The 27,545-nt window shown below is 49.6% G+C and overlaps 1 protein-coding gene and 1 long non-coding RNA gene across 13 annotated transcripts; one reads left to right on the top strand and one right to left on the bottom strand.

The window, feature by feature from the left end:
- Positions 1-219: 219 nt before the first annotated feature.
- Positions 220-10,744, bottom strand: LOC109143502. The gene is made up of 3 exons (XR_005604187.1): positions 10,563-10,744; positions 9,958-10,095; positions 220-533 (listed from the first exon to the last, which is right to left on the bottom strand). It is a non-coding gene; the product is annotated as an uncharacterized LOC109143502 (long non-coding RNA).
- Positions 4,161-27,545, top strand: VEGFA (vascular endothelial growth factor A). Of its 12 annotated transcripts, XM_039568991.1 has the most exons (9): positions 5,048-5,185; positions 10,945-10,996; positions 16,123-16,319; positions 18,058-18,134; positions 18,540-18,572; positions 18,739-18,885; positions 21,316-21,387; positions 22,518-22,649; positions 24,885-25,268. In XM_039568991.1, the coding sequence occupies exons 1-9, from the start codon at positions 5,120-5,122 to the stop codon at positions 24,904-24,906; spliced, it is 798 nt and encodes a 265-aa protein (XP_039424925.1). In that variant the 5' UTR covers positions 5,048-5,119; the 3' UTR covers positions 24,907-25,268. The 12 variants fall into 12 exon arrangements, 11 of the variants coding, with proteins under 11 accessions (XP_039424928.1, XP_039424930.1, XP_039424925.1 ...); XM_039568994.1 differs by lacking the exon at positions 18,739-18,885 and having other exon boundaries at positions 4,161-5,185; XR_005604186.1 differs by lacking the exons at positions 21,316-21,387; positions 22,518-22,649; positions 24,885-25,268 and adding exons at positions 19,890-20,018; positions 20,512-20,596.

Genomic DNA, 27,545 nt, shown 5'->3' with positions numbered 1-27,545 from the left:
ACCAAAATGTCGAAATCTGAGATCAAGCCATATCTCCTTCAGCAAGCAACATGTGTCCAGCACCTGGGACAAACATCAAGTGATCAACCTCAGACAATAGAACAGTTTTCCTGAAATTAGCCTTTGGTTCTTAGACCCATAGCCATGAATAACACCCACTCCTTATGCTCAGAAAGTAAAATACAAGCTCCAGGACAAATGATAACAAATGAGCCCAAATGAATTCTCCCCTCTAGGAAATGATTTAATAAGCAAGGCTGCCCCATCAGATACTTCTCCAGGGAATGTGATGTAAGTGTAAGGTGAAGTACTATCACAATAACCGTGTGTGTATATTCCTACCAGATCTATTAGCCAGGGAAACAAAAGTCAGGGTCAAGATGACTGTACCCTTAGGCTGACATTACATATAGTTTTGGCAGGAAGAGCTGTTTTGAGTTTCTTGATCTCTCTGTAGATGTTAAAACAATCCTGCTGACAGTTGAGGACCTGTCCCGTTACCTCCACTCACTTATCACTGCCTCTGCTGCTTGCTGCAAAAGGATGATACAAAGATCCAGTCAGTGACAGGAAAACAGACAAATAGTAAGGAAACAGAAGCAACTCCTCATAATATTATGTGATTATTGACTATGGGAAAGTGTCTGGGGTACAAAATCAATCCAGAAGGACAGAATGAGTGACTGTGCTGCACATTAATGAGCATTTTTCTCTCTTTCCAGAAGGCAAAGATCTTTGGGAAACTCCTGAGTGACAGAGGTAAGTGAAACTGCCAGTGGGTGGTGCATGGGCATCTCTAATGCTTGCAGATCCGAGCAGAGCGCTGCCCTTACCGTCACATGTATTCTATTTACATCACAGCAGAGGGAGCGTCGGCAAGGCATCTCAGAGGAGCAACCTTTTGTTATACCTACAGCTGCTCCCTTCCCTGTTAGTGCAACCGACACAAAAATAATCACAATAATAAGACTCATGCAGTTAATTGATTCACTATTTTGCAACCACTGCAGCCAACTTGGCCATAGCTTGGTTACTGCATCCTGTGTCCTGGAGATTTCTTACAGGGAAAGAAACTCCTGAAGTATCTCAGGATGTTTAGGATTGGTTCACCTGGCTGCTTCTCTCAACAGTTCACTCCATTCTGGTCTTTTGTCCGTATCTGCTAGAAGGCTGTAGCGAGATGTTGATTTTTCTCGTGCTGCCCTCCATGCTCAGCACTGAGGGACTATATTTGAAATCAGCGAGTGAGCTGTGTGTTAAGAAATAGCTCTGGCACTAAAATGCTTAAAATTACTCTTTGTTTCTCTGACTTCTCTCCTAATTTGGATTATCTCCCCAGACTTGCCCACAAGATGGAATACTAAGAAAATATTGTTTTGTTTAATTTGTTTTTTGATGTCCACATTTCTCACATTTCCTGTTAAAATTTCAAAGTGGGTCTGAGTTCCTCCACTAACATTGCTCCGGCTGTTATTTTGGGGATCTGAGAGAGGGGATTAAAAATAAACGAAGTGCGGGTAATGCGTTTCTTGCCACAGGTTCTCTTAGGCAAGTTGGTAAAAAGTTACCGATATTCATCTCTTTTCAGGTTAAATAAAGGGATTAGATGAATGGTATTACTAACACAGGTCAAGGTATTAAAATATGGATGCCTAAATTTAGGCTCCTAATTTTGTATTTTGAGCCCCTAAATAAGGCTTGATCTTATGCCCTTTGAAGTCAATGCCAAAGCTTCCACTGAGTTCAATCTGAAAGATGAAGTCCTAAATTATGTTCAGGTTCTTAAAAGTTCTCAGCGTCTCACATCTCCAAATAAGTCATCACCCTGCTTCTTTGTAAATCACGCGTCTTCCCTTGAGTTCCTAAACATGGGGCTCGTGCTTTTAGATATTCCATATTTAAAATCCTGCCTGTTGATGCTGTTTTTCTTCCTGTCTCAGGGGCCATGGATATGGGAACGATAACAAGGCCAATAAGGAAGCATAGCTGGGACACAGATTAATTTGCTTTTTTGGTGAGCAGTGCTTAGCACGAACACTGCAGATTCTCTAGCAATGTCAGTATTTATTATAGTGTAAAGTTAACATGGAAGGCACATGAATGTCCTTGCTGGTGCCAGAATTCAGCAAGTACATGACCATTTGCACAAACTTCACATACACTGCTCTCCTGGTAACAGGATGTTGGCAGGTGGGAAGATCACAGGATCCAGATGAAACATAAAACGAGATGAGCAATCCCGTAGTGGTAATTTTAGAAGCTGGGTTCTGTACATTATTTACAGTACATTGTAGCTTTATGGGGATAAGGCTGCCCCTTGCCACTCGTGGATTTAATTTTTTCTGTGAGGTTTCTGTGGGGGACTTTCTTCAGAGCAGCAGCTGCAGAGATTTTGTCCATCCAGAGGAGAGTTAGAATTGGAAGTTATTTGCAGTAGAGCTATCTTCATTCATAGAATGCTCATCTAGCAGGAGGAGAAAAGGCACCTAAGACCTTCCACCAAATAAAAGGATCGAGTGAGTTAATCTGCTTGCTGCTGGTCTGAAGTGCAGAGGCCTGGCATAAAGACAGAGCTGTTCACAGTGAACTGGGACAGAGTCAGAAGCAGTACCTGCCTCCAGGAACTTTAAATTGGCTTTCCCTTCAGTTAATGAAATATCCCCTCTTTTTCCTGGGGGAGCTTGAATTCTCCCTGTCTCTTGGAAGGCATTTTTGGCAATTGCATCCTGAGTATGAGGAACTCCAGTTATTTTGGATGGGTATTTGTTTCTTCAGAAACCCTCTGCAACAATTTGTTTAAAAAATTATAGAAAAAGCGAAGGAAAAGTGATTATTTTGCAATGTTTGAAAAACACCCACCACTCTGCTGTAGAAACATAATCCTTGAGGAGAAAGGCTTTATGTTCTCCTTTAGGCTTTGGTCCGGCCCGAATTCCTGCCCTTGCCCAGACGGAAGGCTGTGGGTACAAGGGGTGTGGGGTGTGACCTGCAGCTGGGGCAGCGGAGGGGCTATATGGGAGCTGCTTCTTGCTCAGGGAGACCTGTCACTCATCTCCCAGCCTTCCTCAGGATCAGTGTGACCTGGGCAACACCCCCACATAGTGCACCAAGGGATGACACAAAATCTTTAAAAATTAAACAAAGGGAACAACAGGTCTAAAATCTACCGAAAGCAAAGATTTTTTTTTGGAGGGGAGGTGGGGTTGTTTCATGTGTTTCTCTCAGCCAGCAGGTGCCTCTATAGAGCCAATGCTTTGCCTGGATCACTATGAGTCTGTGGCACAGCATTGGAATAATTGCTTTTATATTATTATATAGCCTTTTCTTTCTTCAGTGTCTTTTCCCCCTACCCCTTCCTCCAGCCCACGGTGAGCCCTGGGATTTGCCAGTCTGGATTTCTACTCCATCTGCCACATAAGGTCCTTGGAGGATGGTCGCAGGAGAAAGATTTATGTATGTTGACACACGCATATTGTTACTATGTATGCCGTATGAAGAAATTTTCTGTGTGACAGGAACCAAGTAGCTCAGTTGGGGAATGCTCGCGCGAAACTCAGTGAGACAAAGCTGCCTCTTTGCCCTTCAAATACCTTCTCAGCAGGGTGGGGTTTTTCTGGCAAAACCTTCACCCATTCAGTATGACACCCTTCTGAACACCAGGGCACCACTCAGCCAGCACAGGCTCCCTGAGCCACGGGAGAATAGCACTGGGTTAAGAGAAATAAAACCCACCTGAGGATAACGCTCCTTCAGCCCTTTAACACATACGTGCTAAGAAATCACTGTATCTGAAAAGCCAAGTCCTGGGGGGTGGTCAGATGATGGCTGCGATTACAATTTGTCCCCCGCCGCCCCTCTCCCCAAATGGCTCTGCTGGACTTTGGAACAATTCCCACGGGCAAAGTGAATTTTGACCCGAACATGTATCCATCGGCATCGCAGAAAGCGCGACGGGAAGGCAGGGCAGGGAGCTGGATTCGAAATGCACGAGCCGCGGAGCTACTCCGCGACGGGATTGGAGAGCGGGGAGGAAGGCCGGGCCATCACTGAGGAGGTGGGACTTCGCGGAGCGTCTCTCCCCGTGGCCGCTGCGATCAGTTGCAGAGTGCTGACGAGCGGCGGGCGGTGGGGCGGGCGCTGCGCGGAGAGCGGGCGCTGCGCGGAGCCGCCGCTGGAGTGCGCGAAGCGGGGCTGCTGCCGCGCCGGGGGCGAGGAGCGCACGCCGCGCCGGCGGGGGACAGCGCGCCGCGAGAGCAGCCCTCCCCGGGCACCGGGACCTGCTGTTAGCTTGCCGGCTTGCTTTATCCTCTCGTTTAATTTATTTTTTCCCCACCTATACTTTGATCCGCTGGGATTTTTTTTCCTCCCTTTCCTACAGAGCCTTCCCACGCCCCAGTTCCCTCCCTCTCTATCCAGCTTGGATTTTTTTCTTTTCTTTTTTTTTTTTTTTATTCATATATTACTATTCTGATTTTTTTTTTTAAGCGGTGGACAGAGAGAGGGAGAGACAGTAACACAGAGGGCAGGAGGAAAACGCTCTGTTCGTCCTTTCCGCCACCACCACCCCGACTTGCGGAGAGGGGTCGGGCCGAGCGGCGGCGGAATCAGCCCCTTTTCCCGGGGAGGCGACCCCGGCTCGGGGAGCCGCCGGAGGCAGCCGCCGCGAAGAGGGGGCGCAGGAAAAGAGATGCATTGAAAGTTTCCGCGCAAACTTTGCCGTGAGTGCGCGAAACCGAGCGAGCGCGGCGCGGGTGCCTGCCTGCCCCGACGCGGGGAGAGCGCCGCGGACGGGCGCCGCTGTGGAGCACGGACTGCCCGGCGGCGGGGGCCGGGCGGCGGCAGGGCGGCCGCGGAGCCTACGCTCGCCCGGCGGAGCGCCCACGGAAAGCAGCAGCGGGGGCCGGCGGAGAGGCCGGGTTTATGGAGGGGTGAAACCGGAGACCCCGAAGAGGAACCCCCTTACCCCGGAACCCTTCGCAGCGCCCGGCCGGCGGCACCCCAGGAGGCGGCGGCGGGCACGGAGGAGGCGCGGGCGAGAGCGCGGCGGGGCGGCGGCGGCGGGGCGGCGGCAGCGAGGCGGAGCACGGCGGGCCCCGCTTCGCGGCGTGCGCCGGCAACCATGAACTTTCTGCTCACTTGGATCCACTGGGGGCTGGCGGCGCTGCTCTATCTGCAGAGCGCGGAGGTAAGCGGCGGGACGGGGGCTTTTGGCCCCGCGTAGCGGAGGGGGAGGGAAGGCAGACGGCCGAAAATACTTTTCCCCCCCTTTTTTGCTTTTTCGCCCCCCTCTCTTTGCCTCCCACCTGCTCGGTGCGGTGCGGCCGCGCCACTGGCGCCGGGTGCGGGTGGGTGCCCGCAGCCACAGACACGTGTGCGGGCGTGGCGTGTGGTGCTGCAGCGGGGGACAGCGCTGCCCGGAGCTCCGCGGGTCCCGGGACAGCGGCAGCGCCGTGCGGAGTGCCCGCGTACATGAGCGCGCCTCGGCGCGGGGCTCCCGGCGCGGCGCGACCGTGGGGTCCCGCCGGGGCCGGGGCGCTGCGGTCGGCGGGGCGCGAGCAGGGAGGCAGCGCGCTGCCTTCTTGCATCAGCCTCGGGTCTCCTGACATTGCAAAAGGCTGTTTCGGCGATATTTGCCTTGGGTCCCAGCTCGGGTTCGTGCCGCCGAGTGGAGTTCAAAATGCCTAGCTGGAAAAACAAATAGAGATCAAAGAGGACAAAATGGATCCAGAATTTCTTCCAGATTGGAAAAAAAATTAACCAAAATGCAGATCTCCTGCACCGAGATTACAAAACCAAGGATTTTTCTCTTCCTCTTCAGTCACTTTTACCTCATTGTCATTCTTGAGGAATTACAGATCAACTCTTCCTCCTTTCCTCTTTTTAAAGAAAAAAAGAAGAAAGAAAGGCAGCTTTCTTTGCAAACCTGTCCTATAAATCTGTTTTCTAAAGAGTCAAGAGGGTTGTGTTGCCAAGAGATATTAAGGGGTTTAGACAGAGTGCCCACGTGAAAGTGGCTGTTCGGGAGGCAGGCATGGATTACGTTTTAAAGGTTATAACAGGTTAGTTCTCTCCTGCCATTTCTGCTCGGCACCTGGAAAGAGTGCGGGCCAGATCATCTCCCACAATCGTGAAAATAAACGTCGCTTGCAAACTAATCAGTTATTCACATTGTTTGTTCAGCACCGATGCTGGAAGGCAACTCCCCAATTAGGAGCCATTTCAGCTGTAACTGAAGTCATGCAAGCACTGCACGCTTTGTTTCTAGCCTGTTATATCTCTACTTTATCCAGTGACAGCCGCACATTAGGCTGTGCTTGGCTGTGCTCGATGGGAACTGAGGCGCACTCTCACTTGAGTGTGGCACAGAGCAGCTCCCTGCTGCCTTCCTGCCAGATTTGGCTGGTGGCACAATTCTTTCTGCTCTCCAGGAGTTTTTCCACCATCACCCAAAACAGGGGTTTCTTTGCCTCCCAGCTTCTCACTAAACTTGTACAGTAGCATCTGTTCCCCACCTCTAGGTGAGACAACTCTTTATTGGTGTCCAGTGATAACACCCTTTAACCCTCCCCTTGTTCCTTCTCCCCTCCCCTTCCTCTTCCCCAGAAGAGGAAACAGCAGATCAGGTAGAGTCGAGATCTGTCTGTCCTCAGGAGCTGCATAAAAAGCCTCATGCTGCCTTTTCTCCTAGGCTGGAGGATGGTGCAAATGAGAAAATAGTACAACAATGGAAAAAATGGTAGGGAAGAATTACAGGAGTTTAAGGGGAAAGGTTGCAGGGACAGACACGAGAGATGGCTAGAGATTCAGGTACCTGGGTGATGTGGGCCATATAAGTGCTCAGGCAGATCGACAGTGAGATCTGCCCTTCGGTTCTGTCCTTATTTGTCCGTTGGTTGTCCGGGCACTACGGTGATGGGAACGTTAGAAATACCAGCAGATCTCACGTAGGCAGCTTGATGATGACTCTGAGCATGGCAGAAGGCATGACTCTTCACACGGGACTAGGGTTTGTGCTTTGATGATAATATTTATCTGGCTGTCAGGCTGATCTATCTAGCAAGCCAGGCACATTAGAGAGCATTAAATAAAAGCCCTGACAGAGTCTCAGTTGAGGAAGCAGAGTCCAGGATGTGTCAGGCAGCTTCCTGGAAGTGAAGGAGAAGGGATGAAGGAATCACGGTGCTCCTCTGGTGAAGGTTCAGGGGGATGACTCCTTACTGAACTAGCTGTTACGGTTGCTCCTACAGCAAGACTGGGATGGTGGGAAATTGCTTCATGGTTGGGTCTGGGCAGCACTGATGCCACAGGTGTCTGCCTCCACTGGTGGCGATAGCCTTTCCATGCAGGCAAGGGAGGGAAAGGTGCTTTTGCAGTGCCACCCTCCCCAGCTGATTGATTGTGCTGGGCGGTGTGCACAGTCCTCACGCACCATGGGATTAGAGAGGTTGCACTGTTGTCCCCTTCCAGTCCTACCTTTCTTAGAGAATGGGGGACAGGTGGTTATTCCCCATCCTCCTTCATCTGCGGGTCTTGCTGGCACACTGGTGACAGGTCACCCCTGATGACGGTCTGGGAGCTCTTCCTTTCCTGCCCTGAACAGCAGCAGGACCTGGATATACCAGCTGTATTGCCATAGGGAACAGGCAGTGATCAGACACTGAGGGAGGGAGAACAAGCCTGTGACTAGACTGTTAATGATCGCACACCCGCCAGGCTGCCTGCCTTTGGTGTGCCTCTGCACCACGCCACGATGGGGAGCCACCAGAACCTGCTTCCACAGCCCACAGGCAGCTGGGATGCAGCAGGTCACCTTCCCCAGTTCCTGTGCTCTGAGGACAGGCTGGAAAGAGGAGCACTCCTTTGGGAGCAGGGGAGAGGGATGTCTGAGGGGCTCACTGATTCCTGAGCAACCCCAAATCCATTCTCCCATCTGTTCTGTCAGAGGTGCCTTGGCTGTGCTGGCAGCTTGCAGGATTACTGACCTCTGTCTGCGTGTACAATGGAGAAGGAGTGCAATGAGTCCCATTCCCCCCCTCTCCTAAGTAGAAAACGCTGAGAATTTCTAGTGCCTAAGACGAAAAGTGCCTTAACTCCTGTCCCAGAGTCCCTCTCAAAGTGGATGGATTGTTTGTTCCAGTCCTAAACAGTTACAAAGCTCTTTTAATGAGGCTGCACAGATTAGGGGGAGGGGAAGAGAGAGAAAGAGTGCTGGTGGTGGTGGTGAGGGGGGTGATGGTTAGAGAGGAGTGACTTGATTAACCTTTTCTCTCCCTTCAGAGAAAAGCTTGCTTTGGACAGGGACTGGGGGAGAACGGAGACAGGGAAGGTGCAGACACATGGATGGTGTGAAGTGGGTTTATTTGTTTGGGAAGGTTTTACCCCACAGAGGGAGGGATGTGCATTTGCTACAACCTGCAAAGAGCACAGAAAGGAGCTTCCTCTGTCAGCCCTATTCTGGGCTCATTTATCCTACTCTCAAGGCCAAGCCAGGGGTTGCTTCCATGCTACTGTGAAATGTTGAAAATCTGTTGGAAGGAAATTGTGTTATACAGAACTCTTGGGTAATGCCAAAAGCCAGCAGAGGAGAGCATGACCTTCAGGCTCCTACCGAAGGGCACGGTTGGCCTGCTTGTCCTGAGGAATGTTTTTGGTTCCCCATGTCTGATATGTAGCAGACTGTTTTGAAGTGAGGCACAAGCCCCTGCCTCACCTGCTATTCTAGTGGACGTGCTTTGAGGCCACTAGGCACAGGTGAAAGGCACTGCTGAAAGGGCAGAAAAGTTTCTTGGAATAGTGAGCAGAGAGTGTGTTACTGATAGTTCTGGGAAACCTTTCTAGTTTCTGCTGAGAGCTCCCCTGGGAAAGCTCAGAAGCTCTTTGCCCACTTTGCACCGATCTCATTTCCCATCTTTGGGGTCGGATCACATCCCAGGTCCAGGTGAGCACTGCGAGAGTGTTCTGGCTCCTGCTCCACTACATCAGGGGCAGGGTGAGGTGCTGGCTAGGCATAGGTGAGTAGCGAAAGCCTGTGGCTTGCTTCTGCTTCTCATCACTTGTGCAGCCTGTGTGCTTGCATGTGAAGAGGCAGTGGGCTTGGCAGCTGGCAGGGCAGTTTTGCATAGAGAATGGGTAAAAATGATCCTCAAGGTGTCTTCAAGCTAATTTTGCTCAGTCTGTCATGGTCATTTTGTGTGTGAACCAGAAATCCCTCCGTGAAAAGTCTTCGGGGCGTTGTGACTTGAATAAACTGACTTGGCTCGTGATCCTCTTCCTGTGCCATAGCAGATTGAGGCTTTTCTGCCCTTGATGCAGTTTTCTTTTTACCCATAGATTGTCAGGCACTGAGTGGCTTTGGAAGGCCACTGCAGCCTCCGCTGCCTCCATTTTGTTTCTGCTGTTGCAGTGACCTTCACACTTCATGAATGAAACTGTTTCTAGGAACCTGCTTTTTCAAGTGTTGTCACAGCACTGAGACTGGGCACACAGCCGCCTCCTCCCCAGAGAAGAAATAGATCCACACATGGGGCAGCTCAGGTCTGGGCTGGTAAGTTATGCCCAAATACAGAAAGACTTTGGTTGAAATGAGAAAGAAGTTCGGTTAGGGGGACCTTAGACAAAGGGAACTATGCACAGACACAAAGGAATGTCTGGGAGAGGGGCTTCTAGCTGGCTCTCTTGCCCCCTCCTTTTAAAAGCTGACACTTTTGGCTGCTTGGATGGTGGTGCTTCCCCAGGGCTGCCTAGAAGACCATAGGTGGCAGATTCCTATTGTGAGCTTGGGGTGGACATGGCCTTAATTCTGTTCTGTCTTCAGCTACAAGATCAGAGGGCCTTTTTCTAAGCCTAAACACAGCATATTGCTGACAAAGCAGTATTTTGTATGGATCACCATGCTCCTTATAGGCCTCTGCTGAAAGGCAGCAGGTTCTGGGGTGGATCACACAGGTGGCAACATACCTCAGAGAAGTGAAGAAAGCTGGGCCTTTTCCATTTTGGTTCAGAACAGAACGGCAGGGGGAAGCCTGACTTGGCTGGAAAGTTACGTCAGAGCTAAAGCCCTCACGAAGAGCAGGAAGAGTGGCGTTCTTGTTTCACCTGGAATTAAAAAGGCTTCCTTAATAAAGTGGTGTAATATTTCTCCATACCATTTTAGGAGTGGGTTACCTGTCACCAGTCCTGCCTGCATCAGTGCTTTGGGAATGTCCCTAGTCCCAAAAGGCAGCAGGAGTGACTGCAGAGCTTGCAGCCTTTTCGTTCTCGGCCCAGGGGAAGCTGTGGAGCGCAGGAATGGGATTCATGCAGGGGCTGCGGACTGGGGACCGTTAGGTGAGGGCGCGCGTTGCCCTCCCTTCCGTCAGGGAGGAAGAGAACCTGGGCGGTTTGGCGGCGTCCGTCGGCAAAGTGGTGCTGTCACAGTTAATCGCCCTGACACCCGGCCAGATGCCGACACCTCCGTGGCCACCACTGCTGGGTGACAGGCATCTGTGACATTGAAAGGGCAGCAATGCCCTTCCGTGCCTGGCGGCCCTTCTCCCCCCTCTGCCCTCCCGGGCCAGATTCACCTTTACGGAGAGAAGCGGTGCCCAGGTCCATCTGTCGTGTCGGCAGCAGCAGGCCACCCCGTTACTGTTCTCCGCCGGGCTCGGATTTGCTCCCGGTGTTTGCCCGCGGTCACTGACAGCAGACCCCGGGGACGCGTTTCTCCCTTTGGGGCCTCTCTCGGGCCCGCCACACGGCCCTGCCAGCCCCGTCCCCCCGCCCGGGGCCGTCCCGCCCGTGCCCCTCTCGGCTCCCCCGGGGGCCGGGGGAACAAAAGGTCCCTCTGTGCCCGCCGGGGCGGCCTGCGGAGCGGCCGGCGACCGGACCGGGACCCCGGGACCCCCCCCGCGCCCCGGGACCGCGTCATGGTTCCGTGTTGTGACTGATTTTCTGTTGTCTTTGCAGTTGTCGAAGGCTGCGCCTGCCCTGGGGGATGGGGAGCGGAAACCCAATGAAGGTAAGCGCTAGGCGGCTTCCCGGCGGGCGGGGACGGCCGGGTGCTGGGGTGAAGGAGCCCCCGGAGCCGCGGGCGGCCAACACCGCCACCTCCCGGGCAGCGGGCCGGGGCTGCCGGCGGAGGCGCCGCCGCCATCAGCCCCTTCGTGGCGGCCGCAGCGCCCCCGCCCCACGCCGCGGCCCGGGCCGAGCCGTGAGGCCGGGGGTGGCCGTGGGGCCGGGCTCCGGGGCGGCCGCGGTGCCAGGGCGGGCAGCAGGGCTGGCCCAGCCCGCCCCTGGCTTACCGCAGCTCAGAGGGAAACTGCGTGCGTGCGCCAGTGCACATACGCACGCTCATTTATATATATAAATATATATATATCTCTACACAGGCACGGGCGCACACAAAGAGCTGAATAGCGGCGAGCAGTTTGCTGGGGATTCGCCACAGTGTTGTAGGAAGGGATTTGTCAAATTTTGCTGCTCGCCTCTTTCCCGGCGGTGCTGGTGATGCCCGGCTGGGTGGCCAGGGCTGATCCCCGAACAAAGGCCAGAGAGGCCCCCAGACGGCAGGTCTCTGGGGAAGAGAAGGAGAAAAGGGCAGTCCAGGATTATTTTCTGGGCTTATGCCTCCCAGCAGTCCCAGGTACCCCCCCCAGTCAGGAGATTGCTAAGCACTGTACAGAGTCAGGCTTGAAAAATACACCTTTTTATTCTGGTTTGGGCTAACAGACTTTGCAGATTCAGGGAACAGCACTATGATCTGATAGGTTCTACTTAATTTGTTCCTGATGGTCCAGTATGGACTGGACCATTGCCTGGTGAGGAAACAAGGTGGTGCCTCTGCAGCTGCTGTGATTTTGTGTCTTTCTGGTTGCCCAAAGGCCAGGCTGTGGCAGTATCCTCTGCCTGGTTGGTTCATGCAAGTAAGTGTAGACCAGAAGGGCATTCAGCCTCTGGGTTAGTCAGAGACGCCTCCTGTGAGCGCCCTGTCTGGTGAAGCCCTGTGCATGTCAGGCGGTTGGCTTCTGTCCGCAGTCCTCAGTTCAGCAGTGGGATAAAAGGGCTGTGGACTTTGGAACCTTCAGGCTGAGGTGATCATCACCTGCTTTAAGACCATCCTGACCGTGGTTTTCCCTTACGTGCGTAGCAGAGCAGATCACTTGTTGCATGGCAGGGTCTGGCTGGCAGACGTCTTGCAGGGTCCCCACGGGCTGTGACCTTCAGCGTTATTCCAGCCGGAGGTCAGCAGAGGGCTCCAGCAGTGTGGGCCCAGATTGTTTTTTTGTTTGGTTTTTTTTTCTTTCTTTCTTTTCTTTTTTTTTTTTTTTTTTTTGGTAGCGGTCAGTTTCAATTTCTGTAACTTTATTGGTGTGACAGACTCCATGGGTGTTGCCAGAGGTTTGTAGCAGGCTGTGCTTGGGATAGGTGTCCATTTTGCATGGGCAAAATTTCTGATTTGCTGGCGGGCTGCCGCCTGTTGTGCTTGACCCTTGCTCCTGCTGAAGTCAACAGAAGAAGGTTCAGTGACTCCAGAGGGATCAAGATGGAGCCTGCTGTGAGGCTTATTTTGGTAACCAGTTCTCTGCTGTTGGTAGAAAAGAGCTAGTGTCCTCATCTGTGCCATTTGTTGTGTCCAACAAATCCTTCCTGGGGAGGGAAAGAATCAAACAGAATTAACTTCTGTCACAAGAAGGCTGATGGGATTGCAGGAGAAGCTGGTCTGGCAATATAAGTGGTGAGACTTTGGTGTTACTGTCCTGGTGCTATTTCAGGTTCTGCAATGTAGATATATATGTGAACTAGAAGTCAGGACTCCTGGCATTACCTTCCTGGCTCTACTTTTGTCCCGTGGTTTGACCTTAGAGGTCCTCTCTCTATACCTCAGTTTTTCCTGTGTGAAGAGGAGATGATGACAGGCCTCTGTTACCCAAGGGCATTCCTGTAGTTCCTTCCACTGAAGCTCTTGGGGGCTTGGGGTGAAAGGTGGGTTTGTGTCTTTGGCCATTTTATGCTTTCTGTGAGATGTCAAGCTGTGATGGGTTTTTATTTGGGATGGCCTTACTCTGATTGGAGACTGTAATTTTAGCATCAGCCCCTACCCTTTTGTGCTCAAGAGAGGCTTCCACATGTTTTGTGGGACAGGAAGTTGTAGAGGAGTCAGACAAACACTCTTTGTTCCACGGGAAAAGATTTTCTGGTATAAATAAAGGAAACCACCAGCACTTGTGGCTGCACTTTTATTTTTAAAATAACAGTGTGTCTGTATTGCTGCTAAGCCATTGATGGGGAGGGAGACAAAATGATCATAGACTTTCTCCTTTTGTAGTCCAGCATGTTCTCACTTGACTGCTCCAAATTTGAACTTAAACTCTGCCTTGAAGAGTTAATGTGGGTCCTGTCTGCGTTTTAACCTTTCTTCCCCCTCCATTTACAATTAAGAAGCTCTGACTCAAATCTGGAGGTGTGTTGCAGGGTAGGAGTGTGAGTTAATTGTGGGATTAACTTCTAATTTGGGCTGAAGTCCAAATTGCAGGAAGGGAGCAGACCTGGTGGTGTTAGTCCTTTGGTGACCTTCCTGTGCTTCCCCTGAAAGAGACCTTCTTCCATTCGTGACAGAACCAATGGAAAGGAAGCATAGACAGAATCAGCGCAGCAAAGCGTGGAATCTAACTCCCAGTACATAGGAGTAAGCATAGGTATGATAGAAGGGGCAGGATTTTGCTGTGAGGATGACTGTACCTCAGTCATGCACTCCAGTTTGGTTTAGGTGGTAACTGTGCAAATGAAATGCAGAACGTTGCACAGTCTCCATGTGAATGCTCTGTGTCCAGCAAAATACGGCAATGTGCCTTTTGTGGCAGGATTTTCTGACTGGCAAGTCAGAAGATTCCCTGGTTCCTTTTCAGAGGCTGATTCAGACTTTGGAAAACCATCATGTGTTAAATTAAAGGTAGAAACTCCCAGATTCTTCGTGGGAAGGATTTAGTCCTGTCACATCTCCCAGATCTCAAGTATAGTTGTCAGGGTGCAGCTGTGAAAGTAAAGACCCTGCAAAAGAAGTTGAGTGTGCTGTTCTGGGACCAATCTGTAATTTGGATTCTCTGGTGTAATCCAAATGCTTGGGTACTGCAAACATTTAGGAAAGCATGGCAGATGTCAGTCAGTTTCACTTCACATTTCTACTCTGTTTCGGTTTCTGCCTCGTTTATGCCCCAGACTGGTGTGGTGAGCAGCATTTCATCTGCACAGGTAACTGCTGCTTTCCCTCCCTCTTACCTTCCATCCCTCCCCTTGACGTAGGTCTGTAAGCATTTTTATCCTGAACTATGCCTTTACTGCCAGAGTTCTCAGATCCTGTGTCTGGCACAGTGTGAATAATCAACAGTGCAGTTCAGCGATTATCACTGTGCCTGCAGAATTTCCCACATATTAAATTGTTCAACTTGCTGGAGCATAGGCGGCGACTAAGGTCACTCCAAAGGGGAACAGGAAGAAGGAGGTAGTCACAGACAAGATAGGAGAACAGACAGGAGACATACGGCAGTTAGGGGAGGAGGGAAGAGGAAGGGAAGGAACAAGGAACAGAAACATACTGTCTTCTAGACAAGGAATACCAACAAGCAGTCCATGCCTGCCAGGCTGCATTTCCCTTTCACAAGCCGCTTTCTCTTTTAATAGCTGCTCACGCTCTCTGACACTTCAAACTCCTTGGATGGAAGCTCCTCCCCTCTTGTACCCAATCTCAGCACTTCAGTACTATGGCACTGTCAGCCCTGCATGACCTAGAATTAACTTTCAACAATTAACTGCGGGCTGTGAGCTCCAAGCCCTGCAGCTTTTGCATTTTTGTGGCAAAGTAACCTTTATGCCAGTTTGTCACAAGTTCAGGGCACTATAGAAACGCTTACAGGAGACCATTATTTTCCATGATGCAAGCAGTTTGCTCTTATCACTCTGAGTTATCAACCTTGCTGCTGGAGGACTCTGCATACTGTACAGGTGGATCATTATAGTGCATAACAGCATGGGGCAGGTACTATCTCCTTGTGCATACTCCTATCCTCTGCTCCATGTGAGACATCCTCCGTTGCCGGTGTGGTGCTAGTGTGAGGAGTCCTGGAGGGCTCCAGGTACTCAGTATTTGCAGTACTCTACTAGTGCCTGAGGTTTGTGTGTGTGTACTTATCTATACTATCTCTCATCTCTTTAAATCTCTCCAACCCTTGACCAAGCAGCAAAAAGAATCTTTGGCAAGAGACTGGGAAACATTGAGAAATGCTTGTGAAATCAGTGCAGATCGCAAGCAGCTAGTGTTTGCTCCATTCGTAGGGAAGGCATGGGATAATGGCAGATCCACCCTGTTCCCCCTCCCACACTGTCTCATTGTGGTTCAGTAGCCAAATATATAGTCTGGTTAATCCTGAGGGTGCTGTGAGCTTACTTTGAATCTTTCAGTGGGTGGCTTGGTTCCTTGGTCTGGGAAAGTGGTCAGTGTGGAGACACCGAGGCTGTGACTTGTAGTGGATGCTGTCATGGTTCTGTGGTGACCTGCTGAGGTGGATGTTCTGCATGGCCAGAAGAGGTAGATGACAGGAAGGGTGAAGACAGCATAGCTCCATGGTTCAGAGCCTCTGCTTGCTCTTAGAAGTGTCTGAGGTCTGTACAAAGGATGCTTCTAGCTTTAAAACCCACTGAGGCATCCACTAGCTGTTTTGAAAGGGGGTAAAGGGCAAACCAGTGAAGGGCCTTAATCCAGAGTGCAGATTACCTGCTACAGCTTCAGGTTTTTTTTTGGCTGAGCTGATACTCTTGGGGCAGCATACCAGGAGTATGGGGAATAGCAGAGAAGGGATTTGGGGAAGAGTCAGCTGTGGCATGCATCATGGTACCAGGGAGGCAAATAATGAGGCTCTCTTGTCCATCTTGCCTTTGCCCTGAAGCAGCTGTAGGAAGAGATGGTGTTTTTCCCTTCCTACTTTGATGTGTGTGTATGTAGAGCACAGACAAAGGACTTAGGCCTGCAAGACTGTTAGTGAAGAGCATAGGGTAGTTGTGTTGCAACTATCTGGCTCACTTTAAGGGGCGAAGCACTAGACATTCTTGAGCTAAGTTTGCATTAACTTATTCCCTCCATTCCTCTTCTAGTTATCAAATTCCTGGAAGTCTACGAGCGCAGCTTCTGCAGGACTATTGAGACCCTGGTGGACATTTTCCAGGAGTACCCTGATGAGGTGGAGTACATATTCAAGCCATCCTGTGTGCCTCTGATGAGATGTGCGGGTTGCTGCGGCGATGAGGGCCTAGAATGTGTCCCTGTGGATGTGTACAACGTCACGATGGAGGTGAGGGTCCAGCTTGCAATCTGCCATCCTTGGTTGGAAGGAAGCAAGTCAGCCATCACAGCCACCCCAAGTCCCAGCTCCCAGCTAATTCAGAGGAAGGGCAACCTACCCCAGGGAACCTCTTTTCTGACTCTGGTGCTCAGTGTTCCACCATGCAGGGTTAAAAGATGAGTTGCCTATGTCTATTTAAGGCTAAGAGGAGAGTCTGTTTTTTGGCTCTTGCCCAAATACAGTAGGTAGGAGCATGCAAAGAAGCGTTTCTGCAAAGGAGCACTTTGTGCTTAGAGAATACAAAGGAGCATTTCCGATGGTATTATGTCCAAGTTCCCAGAGGAGATACTCCTTGGGCCCTTGCTCCACCTTAACTCTACACACAGCTGTTGTTCTGAAGGTAGCTGAGTAGGGTGAAAGGGGAGAACCTGTCAATACTCTCTCCTGTGAGGTCGGCCTGTACCAACAGAGCAGGGAATTTGGGTCATAGCTACCCTGGCACAGCAGGGGTGAAAGGGGCTCTAAGAAACAAACTGCTTCTGTGTCAGCTGGAAAAGCCTTTCTGCCTCTGGGCATCTTCCTCCTTTGTTTGGAGGCTGCTGAATTCATTTCTTGGAAGAGACACAGGTGGCCATGATAGCAAAGGCTGGGCCTATGGGGAAGATGCAAATTGCTTTAGAGAGCTTTGTTACTGCCCTCATCTGTCAGGCTGGATCCCAGCTCGTGTCCAAAATCATGCTGGTGCCCATTACCCATACCCATAACTTCCTCACCTACTTCTGTCCCTCAGCCTCTTGCATGGCCACTGTAAATATTGCTGTCACCTTTTAATATCGATGAGAGATGTGCAGTGCTAAGTGATTAAGCAGCAGGTCCTTTTACCTGTTATGTGTTTGAGCTCTGGGCTGTGTTTGAACTCTGTTGGAGAACCTGCCTGTGCCCTTTCATGGTTCCCCATACTGCTTTTCTTCTTTCAGGCTCCAGCCTGGGTACCAGAAAATACTATCTTGGTGTAGCTAGGGGTGGTTTTCTTCCTACCATTCCTTGCTGAACTACAGTTCTTGGCGGGTATGCCTGCATGCCTGTAAGGGTTCAGAGGCACTTAAGCAGATCACTAGAGCTAGTGGTCCAGTCATGTTCTGGGTTAAGAGAATGTGACAATATTCCATAGCTTCTAAATAACTTCTCTGGAGGTACCTGGGTTTGGGGCCTGAGTGATGCAGGTGAGCTTTGCAGAGCTCTTATGAACACAGATCTCCAGATTTATTTTGTGTGTCGAGTCACTGAGAAAGTGAGATGTCAGCTGGGAAGGAATGGTGGCTTAAGGAAAAGGAGTTGGATATGGAATTTTTGATTTGGATCTTTGTGTGAGACTGTAGCATTGCTTCTGCACGAGCAGGCTGGATGTTCAGCTACTGTCAGTCCAGCATCAGCCAGGGAGGGCTCATTGAGAACCTTGCTATGGTGGTATGCCCTCTCCCATGCCTGTCTCCAAGGCAATTCACCAGTGCTGGCACCGGGCATGCAGGAGCAAACAGAGCTTTGGCACGAGTCTGGTGTTGCTGCTTGCTTGTGATCAAAGGCCTTCCCTGACTGGGAGAATGGGGCCTCAGAGCTAGCTCGAACTCTGCCCTGCTCTTCCCAGGAGCAGCTGGGGTGCGAGCGCTTTGGTGCACAGCGGCCTGATTTGGAGCTGTGAATATGAAGAGTGAACAGGCGGTGACCCTCTCTGTTTCTTTCATTCCAGATCATGAGAATTAAACCCCATCAGAGTCAGCACATAGCACACATGAGCTTCTTACAGCACAGTAAATGTGACTGCAGGTGAGAATGGAGCAGCACTGGTTCCTCTTGCAATCAACTTTGAGCCTTTCCTTTTTTCTGTCATTGGGTTGGGACTCTTGTTCAGATGCTTATGCAGTCTCCTCGGTTGGTTTGCAGTGGGATGGCTGAGCCTGGGAAAAGAAGCCTTCTGCTGTCAGGGCTCTTCCATCTCTAGCTATCACAGGTGGACAGTGCTAGCCTGCAACTTGGGATCTTATGGCACTGGCTACCAGCAAGGTGCAACAGGAGAGCAAAACCACTTTGGGATGGACCACTTGACCTGTGCCATGGGCATCCTGCAATGCTGTCTGTACAGGTCCTTCCCTGGACTTGGTGGGAGCTGGGGATAATACTAGAAGTATAAGCTCTCTTCTAATGAGGCCTTTGTTCTGTCTTTCCCCACAGACCAAAGAAAGATGTCAAAAACAAACAAGAAAAGTAAGTGACAAGCCTTTCCTCCTTTCTCTTTTGGTGGTTGGTTGGCATTTCCTCTCCCCACTGCCCCTTGCCCTTTTCTTTGGTTGGATACACTCACTTCAAGAAGGTGTTTTTGGAAATGGCATATGGTAGTAGTGCATGGGGCGACACTCTGAATCCATTCCAGGTGGGCACAGAAACCCAGATCTGATGGTCCTTCCTTCATACCCCAGACATGGACCTTGCATGACCCATGGCCATGGCAGTCAATCCTAATGCTTTTTCCCGAGTCAGGGAAGTCCCGTCGTGTCTGTCCTGCCGGAATGGATTCAAGGTGCAGCCCCCATTCTCCCCTTCCCTCTTCCTGGGGTGTTTCTGGTTACTGCAAATTGCTGCCCTTCTTTATTATTAATTTTTTTCTTGCTGCTTGAGTGAGTATTTGCTGGCTTCTTTCACAGCAGCTTGGGTAGGAACTCTGCTGGCTACAGGGAGAGGTGGAAATAGAGGCCTGGTGGAGGCAGGACTGATGCCGTGCAGGATGTGACACTGGTTTTGGTTGGGTGGGGATCTGGGAGGGTGTAAAGGGAGGTGGATGTCCTAGCTGGATCTCAGTGAAGGCTTTCATGAGGGGTTTTTTTAATCTGATGGATTTGCTTCGGTGGCCTGAGGGAGGTTAAGTCAGAACCTTCCCTTTACTTCCTTCCCAAAGTAAAAAGGTTGTGGAAAGTAGAAAAATAAGCTCTAATCCTGCAGTAGTTGCAGGGACAAGCATAAAATGTGAAACAATGTTGAGTGATCTCTCTGAGCGAGGGGATCAGTTGGACTGTGCATGACTGGGAAAGCAAGTCTGCCATTTAGAGGTGTGGAGTTGGAGAGGAAGGAGTGAATATTTGGAGATGAGGCTGAATCTGGGACAGAGGGAGCAAACAGGAGAGTGAGAGAGCTTCGTTCACCCCTCTCCTGGTGGTTGTATATTTCTAGCTGCCTTCCAGCCTCTCCTCCTCGCCCTGGAAATCTGCTCCTGGCTGCATCGGACTGCGTGCAGCCAATGGTGCTCTCTGCACAGGGCCATGTCGGGGATGGTTGGTCTGTGTGGCTCTGTAGTTTGAAGGTGTGTGAGAGTTTGGTCTGTGTGAGCTCTGGTGAGGATGGGGTGTGGGTGTAGCAGCCAGCTCGGACTGTGTTGCATTCACTTTCCTCTTCTAACAGCACCTTGCCTGCTCTTTGCTGGTTCTGCACTCCCCAGGGAAGGAAGGGAAGGGATGGGAGAGACTGGTGTGCTTTGATTTGTGCTTGATTGAAAGTCTTGTTATATTGGTACCCCTCTCCTCCCTTCAGGTTGATTTTCTTCCCCTCACCGTCTCCCTGTGACTCCTGCCTGACATGTAGGGCAGAACCGGGATTGAGCTGATGCTCTGACACTCGTTCCAGTGAGACAACTTGAACAGGGCCTAGGAGACACCTATGGTGCTTTCTCTTTTGTCCCCTCAGTTCCCTTTGATAGCTCTCTCCCAAGGTGGGCTGCACCAGGGAACGAGGGAGCCTTTGCTGAACTGCCTCAGAGCTGGGACTCATTTGCCTGACAAGCCCTGGTGCTTTGCCTAGGGCCTTCTCCTTGCATGTCTCTCCCTTGCTCCTGTGCTAATGTGGCTCAAGGAGCAGTACAGGCTCCAGCCTCCCTCCTCCCTGTGCTCTCAGTGGCCCATAGGGATCCATGGTTAATGTCCAGGACTGCATATCCTAGCCTCTGCCTGCCTCAGCTCCTGCCCAAGAATCAGAGGCAACTGGTGAATTTTTCAGAATGGAGTCAGTGCCTTGGCTCCATCTGCTAGTCTGTCTGGCAGATCCACGTGGAAGGTGACAGGAGGGAAAGGAGGGAAGATCTGAAAGCTGCTTGCTGGTTATCTCCTGGGTAAAATAACTAGGTCAGGCCTTCCTCTTCTCCCTCTTTACTCTTCAGTACTCAGGATGGAGGCTGCCAGAGGAGTTACAGACATTCAAGTAAGGTTTCCTGGAATCCTCTGAACCACAGGCAGGAGGTGAGGTGGATGACCAAAGCCTTCAGGTTGGATAGCCCTCTCCCACACAACAGTGCTGTGTAGATCAGATCTCTTCCTTTGTCTGTGGAGTGCTCCCATCCCAAGGCAGGATTGCCACCAGCCCTTCAGCAGAGCTCTTGGAGCTCAGCTGCCCCCTCCTAGGCCCAGTGCTGGGCAGTGCATCAGGTCAGAGTGATTTCCCCTTCCCTGCAGAGAGCTCTGTCACTCAGGTTGCCTCTTGTCAGTCGTTGTGCACCTGTGCTTGTCGCCTGGAATGGTTGTCTGCACTCACTGCGGTGGCGTGATGCTTTCACAAAGCTTTCTGTTCCTTCTCCCTCTCACCCCCCATCCCTTTCCCACTGCCCCTTTGTGGAGGGGGCAGGTGCCCTTCTGAGGCTCCAGCAGATCCACCTCTGCTCGCAGCAGCCTTGCAGGAGGTGGTCTCTGCTGAGTTCCCTGGTGTTGGCTTGGCTGTGGGGAGGCTGGTTGCAGAGCTGACAGGAGCGCCGGAGCCGGTGAATGCGTGTGTGAGGTGGAGATCTGTGCTTCGGCCCTGGGATTTATCCTCCAGTCCTGCCTCATGTGCTTCTCCCCTCCCAGCAAGGCACATGGCTGTATTTTTTTTCTCTTCTTCCTTGCATTTTCTTCCGTTTTCTCTCTACCTCTCCCTTTCTTTCCCCCTCTCTCTCTTTCTCTTTTTTTTTTTTTTTTTGTTTTTCTTCCAGAAAATCAAAGCGAGGAAAGGGGAAGGGTCAAAAGAGAAAGCGCAAGAAAGGCCGGTACAAACCACTCAGCTTGTACGTTTGTGTCCTCTGCTTGTAGACTCTCTTCCCTCCCTTTCCCCAAACCAATCTGCCTGCTTGCTGCTCGCTCAAATCTCACCCTCCCCTCCCAGTCACTGGTGGGCTGCAGATCCTGCAGGGGCAGCACTGGTGGTGGCACTGCTCTGGCACTAAGGCTATCTCAGGGAAGGTGGCTTTAGCTTGCTTGGCTCTCTAACCATCAGTGGCAACCATTTTCCCAAGGCACAAGAGTGTGGCGGGTGGACGAGTACCCTGCACCTCTTCACACCTTCTGGTTGTAACTCTGTCATCTGCTTTCCCCCACTTGTCTCGTGCCCTCACTGCTATGATGACTGGTGACAGGCAGGCTGGCATCTGCCATGCATGTGTGTGTGTGTGTGTGCGTGTGCACATGTGCGTGTGTGTCTGGTGGAGTCACAGGTGGAGAGGAGAGGTGGGACTGTGGGAAGCCAGAGAGGGGGCGCTGGGGAGCCGGGGGGAGCTCTCTGTCTGTTTTTTCTTCTCTCTTTCTGCTGGATTTGGTGGCTTGTCTCTCCCTGTCTCTTTTGCTCTGCCTCTCTCATGGTGGTTCACAAAATTCTGCATTGTAAATTCATGGCCCCTCCATAGGAGACTCCTAGGCAGCAAGGTTGGGATGGGGCTTACAGAAAAGAGGGCAGTGCTGGCTGCAGGGGTAAGCATGTGATGCTGGAGCCCAGCTGCTTTCCAGGGGAGGAGAGACCCTGTGTATTTAACTCGTTTAGCTGCTGGCCTCTTTCTACTCCAATAGTCCACTTCAGAGGACTCCTTTCATTGATGTGCCAATAGCTGGCTGGGACCTCTCACCTTCCCATCCTTGCTTTCCCCTTCTTCTTCCCCCTGGCCTGAGCCAATGGATCCAATGCAGCATTTGTGAATACTGTGCAGAAGGCCTGTTTTCTTTCTCTACGCTAATGCAAGGGGTTGCTGTCCTGGGGCTGTCAGGGTGCTGCTGGAAAATCCATCAGCCTGTGACACTCCAGTGGGCAGCTTGGGGGCTGCGGGAGGGGGCAAGGGGATTGCTTTGATGTTTAGGGTGTTGCATGTGTATTTTCTTTCTGCTGAAGCGCTGTAGCTTAGACATCTTTCCTTTTGCCTTTTTGCAGTCACTGTGAGCCTTGCTCAGAGAGGAGAAAGCACTTGTTTGTACAAGATCCCCAGACCTGTAAATGTTCCTGCAAATTCACAGACTCACGTTGCAAGTCGAGGCAGCTTGAGTTAAACGAGCGCACTTGCAGGTTTGTGTCCTGAAGGATGAAACACACAAAGAGAAAGAGAGAGAAAGAGAAAGGGGGGGAGTTTGCTTCCTGCTGACTTCTGGCACCAGTGCTATTTGATTACTTCTTTTCTCTGTCCTATGTGGGCCAGAGGGCAGAGGGGCTAACTGGGGTGAGGACAGAGTTTCCCTGTGTCAGAGGGCAGCTGTGCATTTCAGGTGTGCTCTCAGGACTTGGATGGGGATGGCTCCCAGAGACAGGGCGTTTGTGTCTCAGGTATTCTTTATCATAGAATAGGATTATGGAGTTCATGTTGCTGAGGTAGGCAGGGGAGGGTCTGTATCTCTCTGTACATTATCTGTGTGCAACTCTGAGCATACTGTTGGACAAAGACAAATCCTTAACTGACTAGGATTTGACCACCCCTGTCTTCCAAGCCCTTTTTCTGTGGCTTATAGATGCTCTGCTGTGTGCAGAATGAGGAAAGCCATTAGGAGCACCGCTCAAGGCTGAACCTACATTCTCCTTTGCCTTTTTGTTCTTCTAAAAGCCAGGGAGAGCACCCTGTCCTCTTATACTCTGCTCACAATTCCCCGTCCATGTCCTGTCCAGAGTTGTGATTTGAGGGGCTGCACTCAGGACTGTGAATGGAATACAACATATTTAAGTCTGACCCTGGGTTAAGGCAGAGGTGCATATTTGAGGTGTGAGGTGGGAGACACAAAGGCACTGTGGGGTTAGTGATAGTTCAGAGATCCATGCTGTTAGTTCAGAGATCCATGTGTCATCTGAATGCTGTCACACACCATCCGTGGCACAGACATGTAAAGAAACTGATTCCTCAGTTTCTCACCTGAGCACTTTGGTGAACTCAGTGGGGTATCTTGACTCACACAAGCTATGTGTGCACCTCTGGTGTGGGATCATCCTACCTGTCTAAAGGGAGACAGAAATGGGATTGCTAATGAGCACTTGGCTGTGACTCTGAACTCAGACCCCTTTCCCAGAGATTTAGGAGATTGTTCCTGTTAAGAGAGTATTGCAGTGGCAGTGGCTCAGGGGGAGAAAATAAGGGAGATCCAGGGTCCTCTGTGGCTACATCTTGAAAAGAGGAGACATCCATTGGCTAGGTGGCTAAGGCTGATACAAGTAACAAGTGCTTCCTTTGGGTGTGAAAATTCTTTGTGTCCAGCCAGAGAGGCATTGGCACTGCCAGCGGGTGGAAACTGCTCTGTATACAGAGAATTTTTCTGGGGTGCTGTAATTTCAGTGGGAAAGTAATTAATGGAGGGGCCAGAAGAGAGCCACTTCTAGAGTTAAACTTCTCCTAGTGAGCAAAACCCCTGAAGTCTGAGACCAGACTTAATGTTGGCCTTTTCCTCTCTGTTCCTGTTCCCAAAGTCCAGAGTAGCTGATAATTACCCCACAAAGTTTGAAGGGTGAGAAATGGTAACAAATACAATGAAAAACCAAACAATACCCCAAAGAAGTCACGATGGCAGAAGGAGTTTACTAGTTTCTCTTACTAGTCCCTCTCTGTGGTGGGATAATTAGCACTAAGGGAGGTTTCCAGAGGTGGTGTGTTGGCCAGAAAAATGGGAAGGAGTCATAGGAGTGGTTAGCTTATCAGTTTCCAGATAAAAAGCTGGTTAAGCTGCAGTTCCTCATGCTCTTTCTTGTAGAATTAGAATTGGGACCTACAGGGGAGGGTAAATTCTCATTTCTCCTGCTGCTTCTTCAGGCCACTGCTGTTCTCTGGTGCTAACCCCCACTCACAGCAGCTACTCTCTTGCCTGCATGCGGCCTTGTTGTCTGCACTGCTTCCAACCCAAACAAGAGGCTAGGTGGAGAGCCGAGGGTGTGTGTCTTTCTGCATGCATTGCTTAGCCTTGTTTTTCTGTGTTTGTGTTTGTGTGTATGGTGTGCAAAGGTGCAAACAAGACACTCAGCTTATCTGTGAGGAAGCCACTGATTCTGCTTCTAAATTTACTCCTGTTCGAGTATCCCCCCTGCTCTGTCTCAGTGAGCCAGGGGGAATAGAATTCATCGACTCGTTTGTGGGGTCAAGATTCTCAGCTGATTTGCCCCATCTGCACAGCACTTCACCCCACCAGTGACGTCATGCCATGCCTTAACACCGTGTGCTCTTGAACACATTAGCCACCACCCTTCCTTTCCTTCCCTGCCCTACTTGCACCCGCATCACAAACATTAACCCCTGTTCTCTTTTTTTTCCTTCCTTCTCCTCTTTGACAGATGTGAAAAACCGAGACGGTGAGCAGCGGAAAAGAAGGGGGAACAGCCCTGTTTCTGGAGCCTGATTTCTCGCCTGGACAGAATAAAACAAAACAAAACACTAATCCAAATGAACCCTAAAAATGAAGGATCGGTAGAGCACAGCACTTTCAGTACGGACGATGGACTCCGGAAGGAACATTCCCCAAGGCACCCGCCGCACAGAATTCACCTATGGGTTTTGAACTGTTTTATTTTATTTTTCTTTTTATGCTGCTAAATAACAGAGCCAGGAAGACTTATAGGGGTGTATTTGATGGGTTTTCCCATGCATACATATATATGTGTGTATACATGCATATACATATATATATATGTATATATATTTTAACCACATCTATATATACATATATGTATATCTTAACCACACACACACACACACACACACACATATATATAATATATATATATATATATACTGATTATTTTTTTTAACATTGCTAATGTTATTGGTGTCTTCACTGGATAATACTCGACTGCTGTGGACACAAGCGGGCTACTTGGGGCATAAGAAACAAGCTAAGACTGGACTTGAGTAGAAGCGCTGGGTGTAAACTTCTTAACTCTAACTGACTTGTGCGGCCTCCGCTGTTTCTCTGTAGAGTGTGCTGTACCACAAACCACCTTCTCCTTGCCTGGGACAGGGAGGAGAGGTGATGGAGAGGATGGGCAGGGAGTTCCAAAGAGCGGCATCCTAGGGTGTGATGGGTCAAAGGCCAAGGAAATGGCCATCTCCGTGATCAAGGATTCCTCCTCCCCTCTCTTCCCCCAACCTTCGCCCTTACTCGTCTCATAACCTGCCTGCCTTGCTGGGACATGGGATGTCAGTGTACATTTTGCGTTGACTTTATTTGCTGTAGAACCTTTGCCAGAGAAACCTGCTGGCTTCTCTTAAGGATGGTGGGCAGCTGATGCGCACTAACTTTCCGTTCAAGGAAGTATCACAGGAGTCTAGATTTCCCGCCCTTGGTGGCTGCAGAAGGACACAAGGTCTACAGTGTGCTGAAGCAAGAATGGGGACCGGTGCATAGCCACACAGTTGTTCAGCACTGTCTGCTTTCTTCATGCACAGAGCTGCCACTCAAGAGCATCCAAGATGCTTATGGAACATTTCTGGAAAGGGATATTAATCAAAAGTATATACACAGTAGTGGGGGTGTGTGTGTGTATGTATGTGAATGTATGCATTTGTGTGTATGTATGTATGTATGTATGTGTTTTTTTCTCTTTTTTATATATATATATTTATTTTTATACATATATATATATAAAAAAATAATATATATGTATGCCAAGATTGAAGGGGGGAAAAAAGAAAGCAACTTTTGCTGCCTTCAGTTTGCGTGCCCTTAAGAATGTCAAGATTTTTTTTTGAAAATGACATACTGTAAATATCAGGCCCGTTTTCCATGTCTTGGGCTGGGGAATCAAATGTGAAGGCAGCTGGAGTCCCTTAGCAGTGTCGTGAGGTTCTTGGCTATGTGTGTATCTGCAGTGTAGGCTGTGGTGTATGTGAAACCCACCTTACACACGCGCGCACACACACACCCCCCTGAAAGTGTGTTTGTACATCTATGTGGATATATATAATCTAGTTCTGTGATTAAAATTATTATTAATAATAATAATAATCAAAAAGGTACTCGGTCTGTGTCAGAATGCTGCCAAACATCATCTGCAATTGAATTTTCAACGCCTGATAATGTACAACACGGAAAGCTTCCAAAAAGACAAGACAGTCTAAAAACAGACTCACAACAAGTGACTACTAACCACTAGGATCTCCCCATCCGACTGATGGCTTTCAGAAGGAGAGAAAACACACGGGTGGGTGCTTGCATCTGCAATGTAGAATATTCATGCTGCATCGTGTGCAAGACAGAGGCTTCCGATTGGGGGAGGGAAGAGAAAGTGTTTTATATACTTATTTAATATCCCTTTTTAAATTAGAAATTAAACAGATAATTTAATTAAAGAGTAGGGATTTTTCAGTATTCTTTGTTAATATTTAATTTCAACTATTTATAAGCCGTACCTCCTTTTTTTTTCTTTTTTTTCTTTTTTTTTTTTTTTTTTTTTGTACTTGTTGTGTATAAATTTAACCTTCCTGTTGTCCCATCCCATCTCTCCCCAATTGTTGGCAGAGTCAGTAGCATGTTATGGGCAGTTATTTAATTAATTTCTCTAACACCTACCCCTACACATTCCTATTGAGACAACGGTTAGATATACATCTACATACTATATATATATTTGGCTATGTGTTTGTATATATATATATGTTTATGTATATGTGTGATTCGGATTAAATAGACACTACGATTTTTTTTATATATGTAAAAAGAAGAAACAGGAAAAAATAGAAAATTCTACATCTTGAATCTCTCTCCTTTTTAATTTTAATATTTGTTATCATTTTATTTATTGGTGCTACTGTTTATCTGTAATAATTGCGGGGAAAAAAGATATTAACACTACATATTGTGTCTAGTGAATTTTTTCAAGATATTCCTTAGTACATATTTATTTTTAAACAAAGAAATTACAGATATATCTTAAAAAACAACGACGACGACGACAAACAAACTTTTTTTGTATTAAAGAATTTAATTCTGACCTTGA

The sequence above is a fragment of the Corvus cornix genome, chromosome 3, assembly GCF_000738735.6.
Source record: "Corvus cornix cornix isolate S_Up_H32 chromosome 3, ASM73873v5, whole genome shotgun sequence".
Lineage (NCBI taxonomy): Eukaryota > Metazoa > Chordata > Aves > Passeriformes > Corvidae > Corvus > Corvus cornix.
Note: the sequence above shows the minus strand (reverse complement) of the source record. Positions and strands in the feature narration are given on the sequence as shown.

Bases quoted from the DNA above. Each gene is read 5' to 3' on its own strand.
- VEGFA (XM_039568991.1), top strand. From the start codon at position 5,120: ATGAACTTTCTGCTCACTTGGATCCACTGGGGGCTGGCGGCGCTGCTC. The intron at 18,135-18,539 runs GTGAGAATGGAG...CTTTCCCCACAG, and splicing joins CACAGTAAATGTGACTGCAG to ACCAAAGAAAGATGTCAAAA. The intron at 18,573-18,738 runs GTAAGTGACAAG...AATCCATTCCAG, and splicing joins GTCAAAAACAAACAAGAAAA to GTGGGCACAGAAACCCAGAT.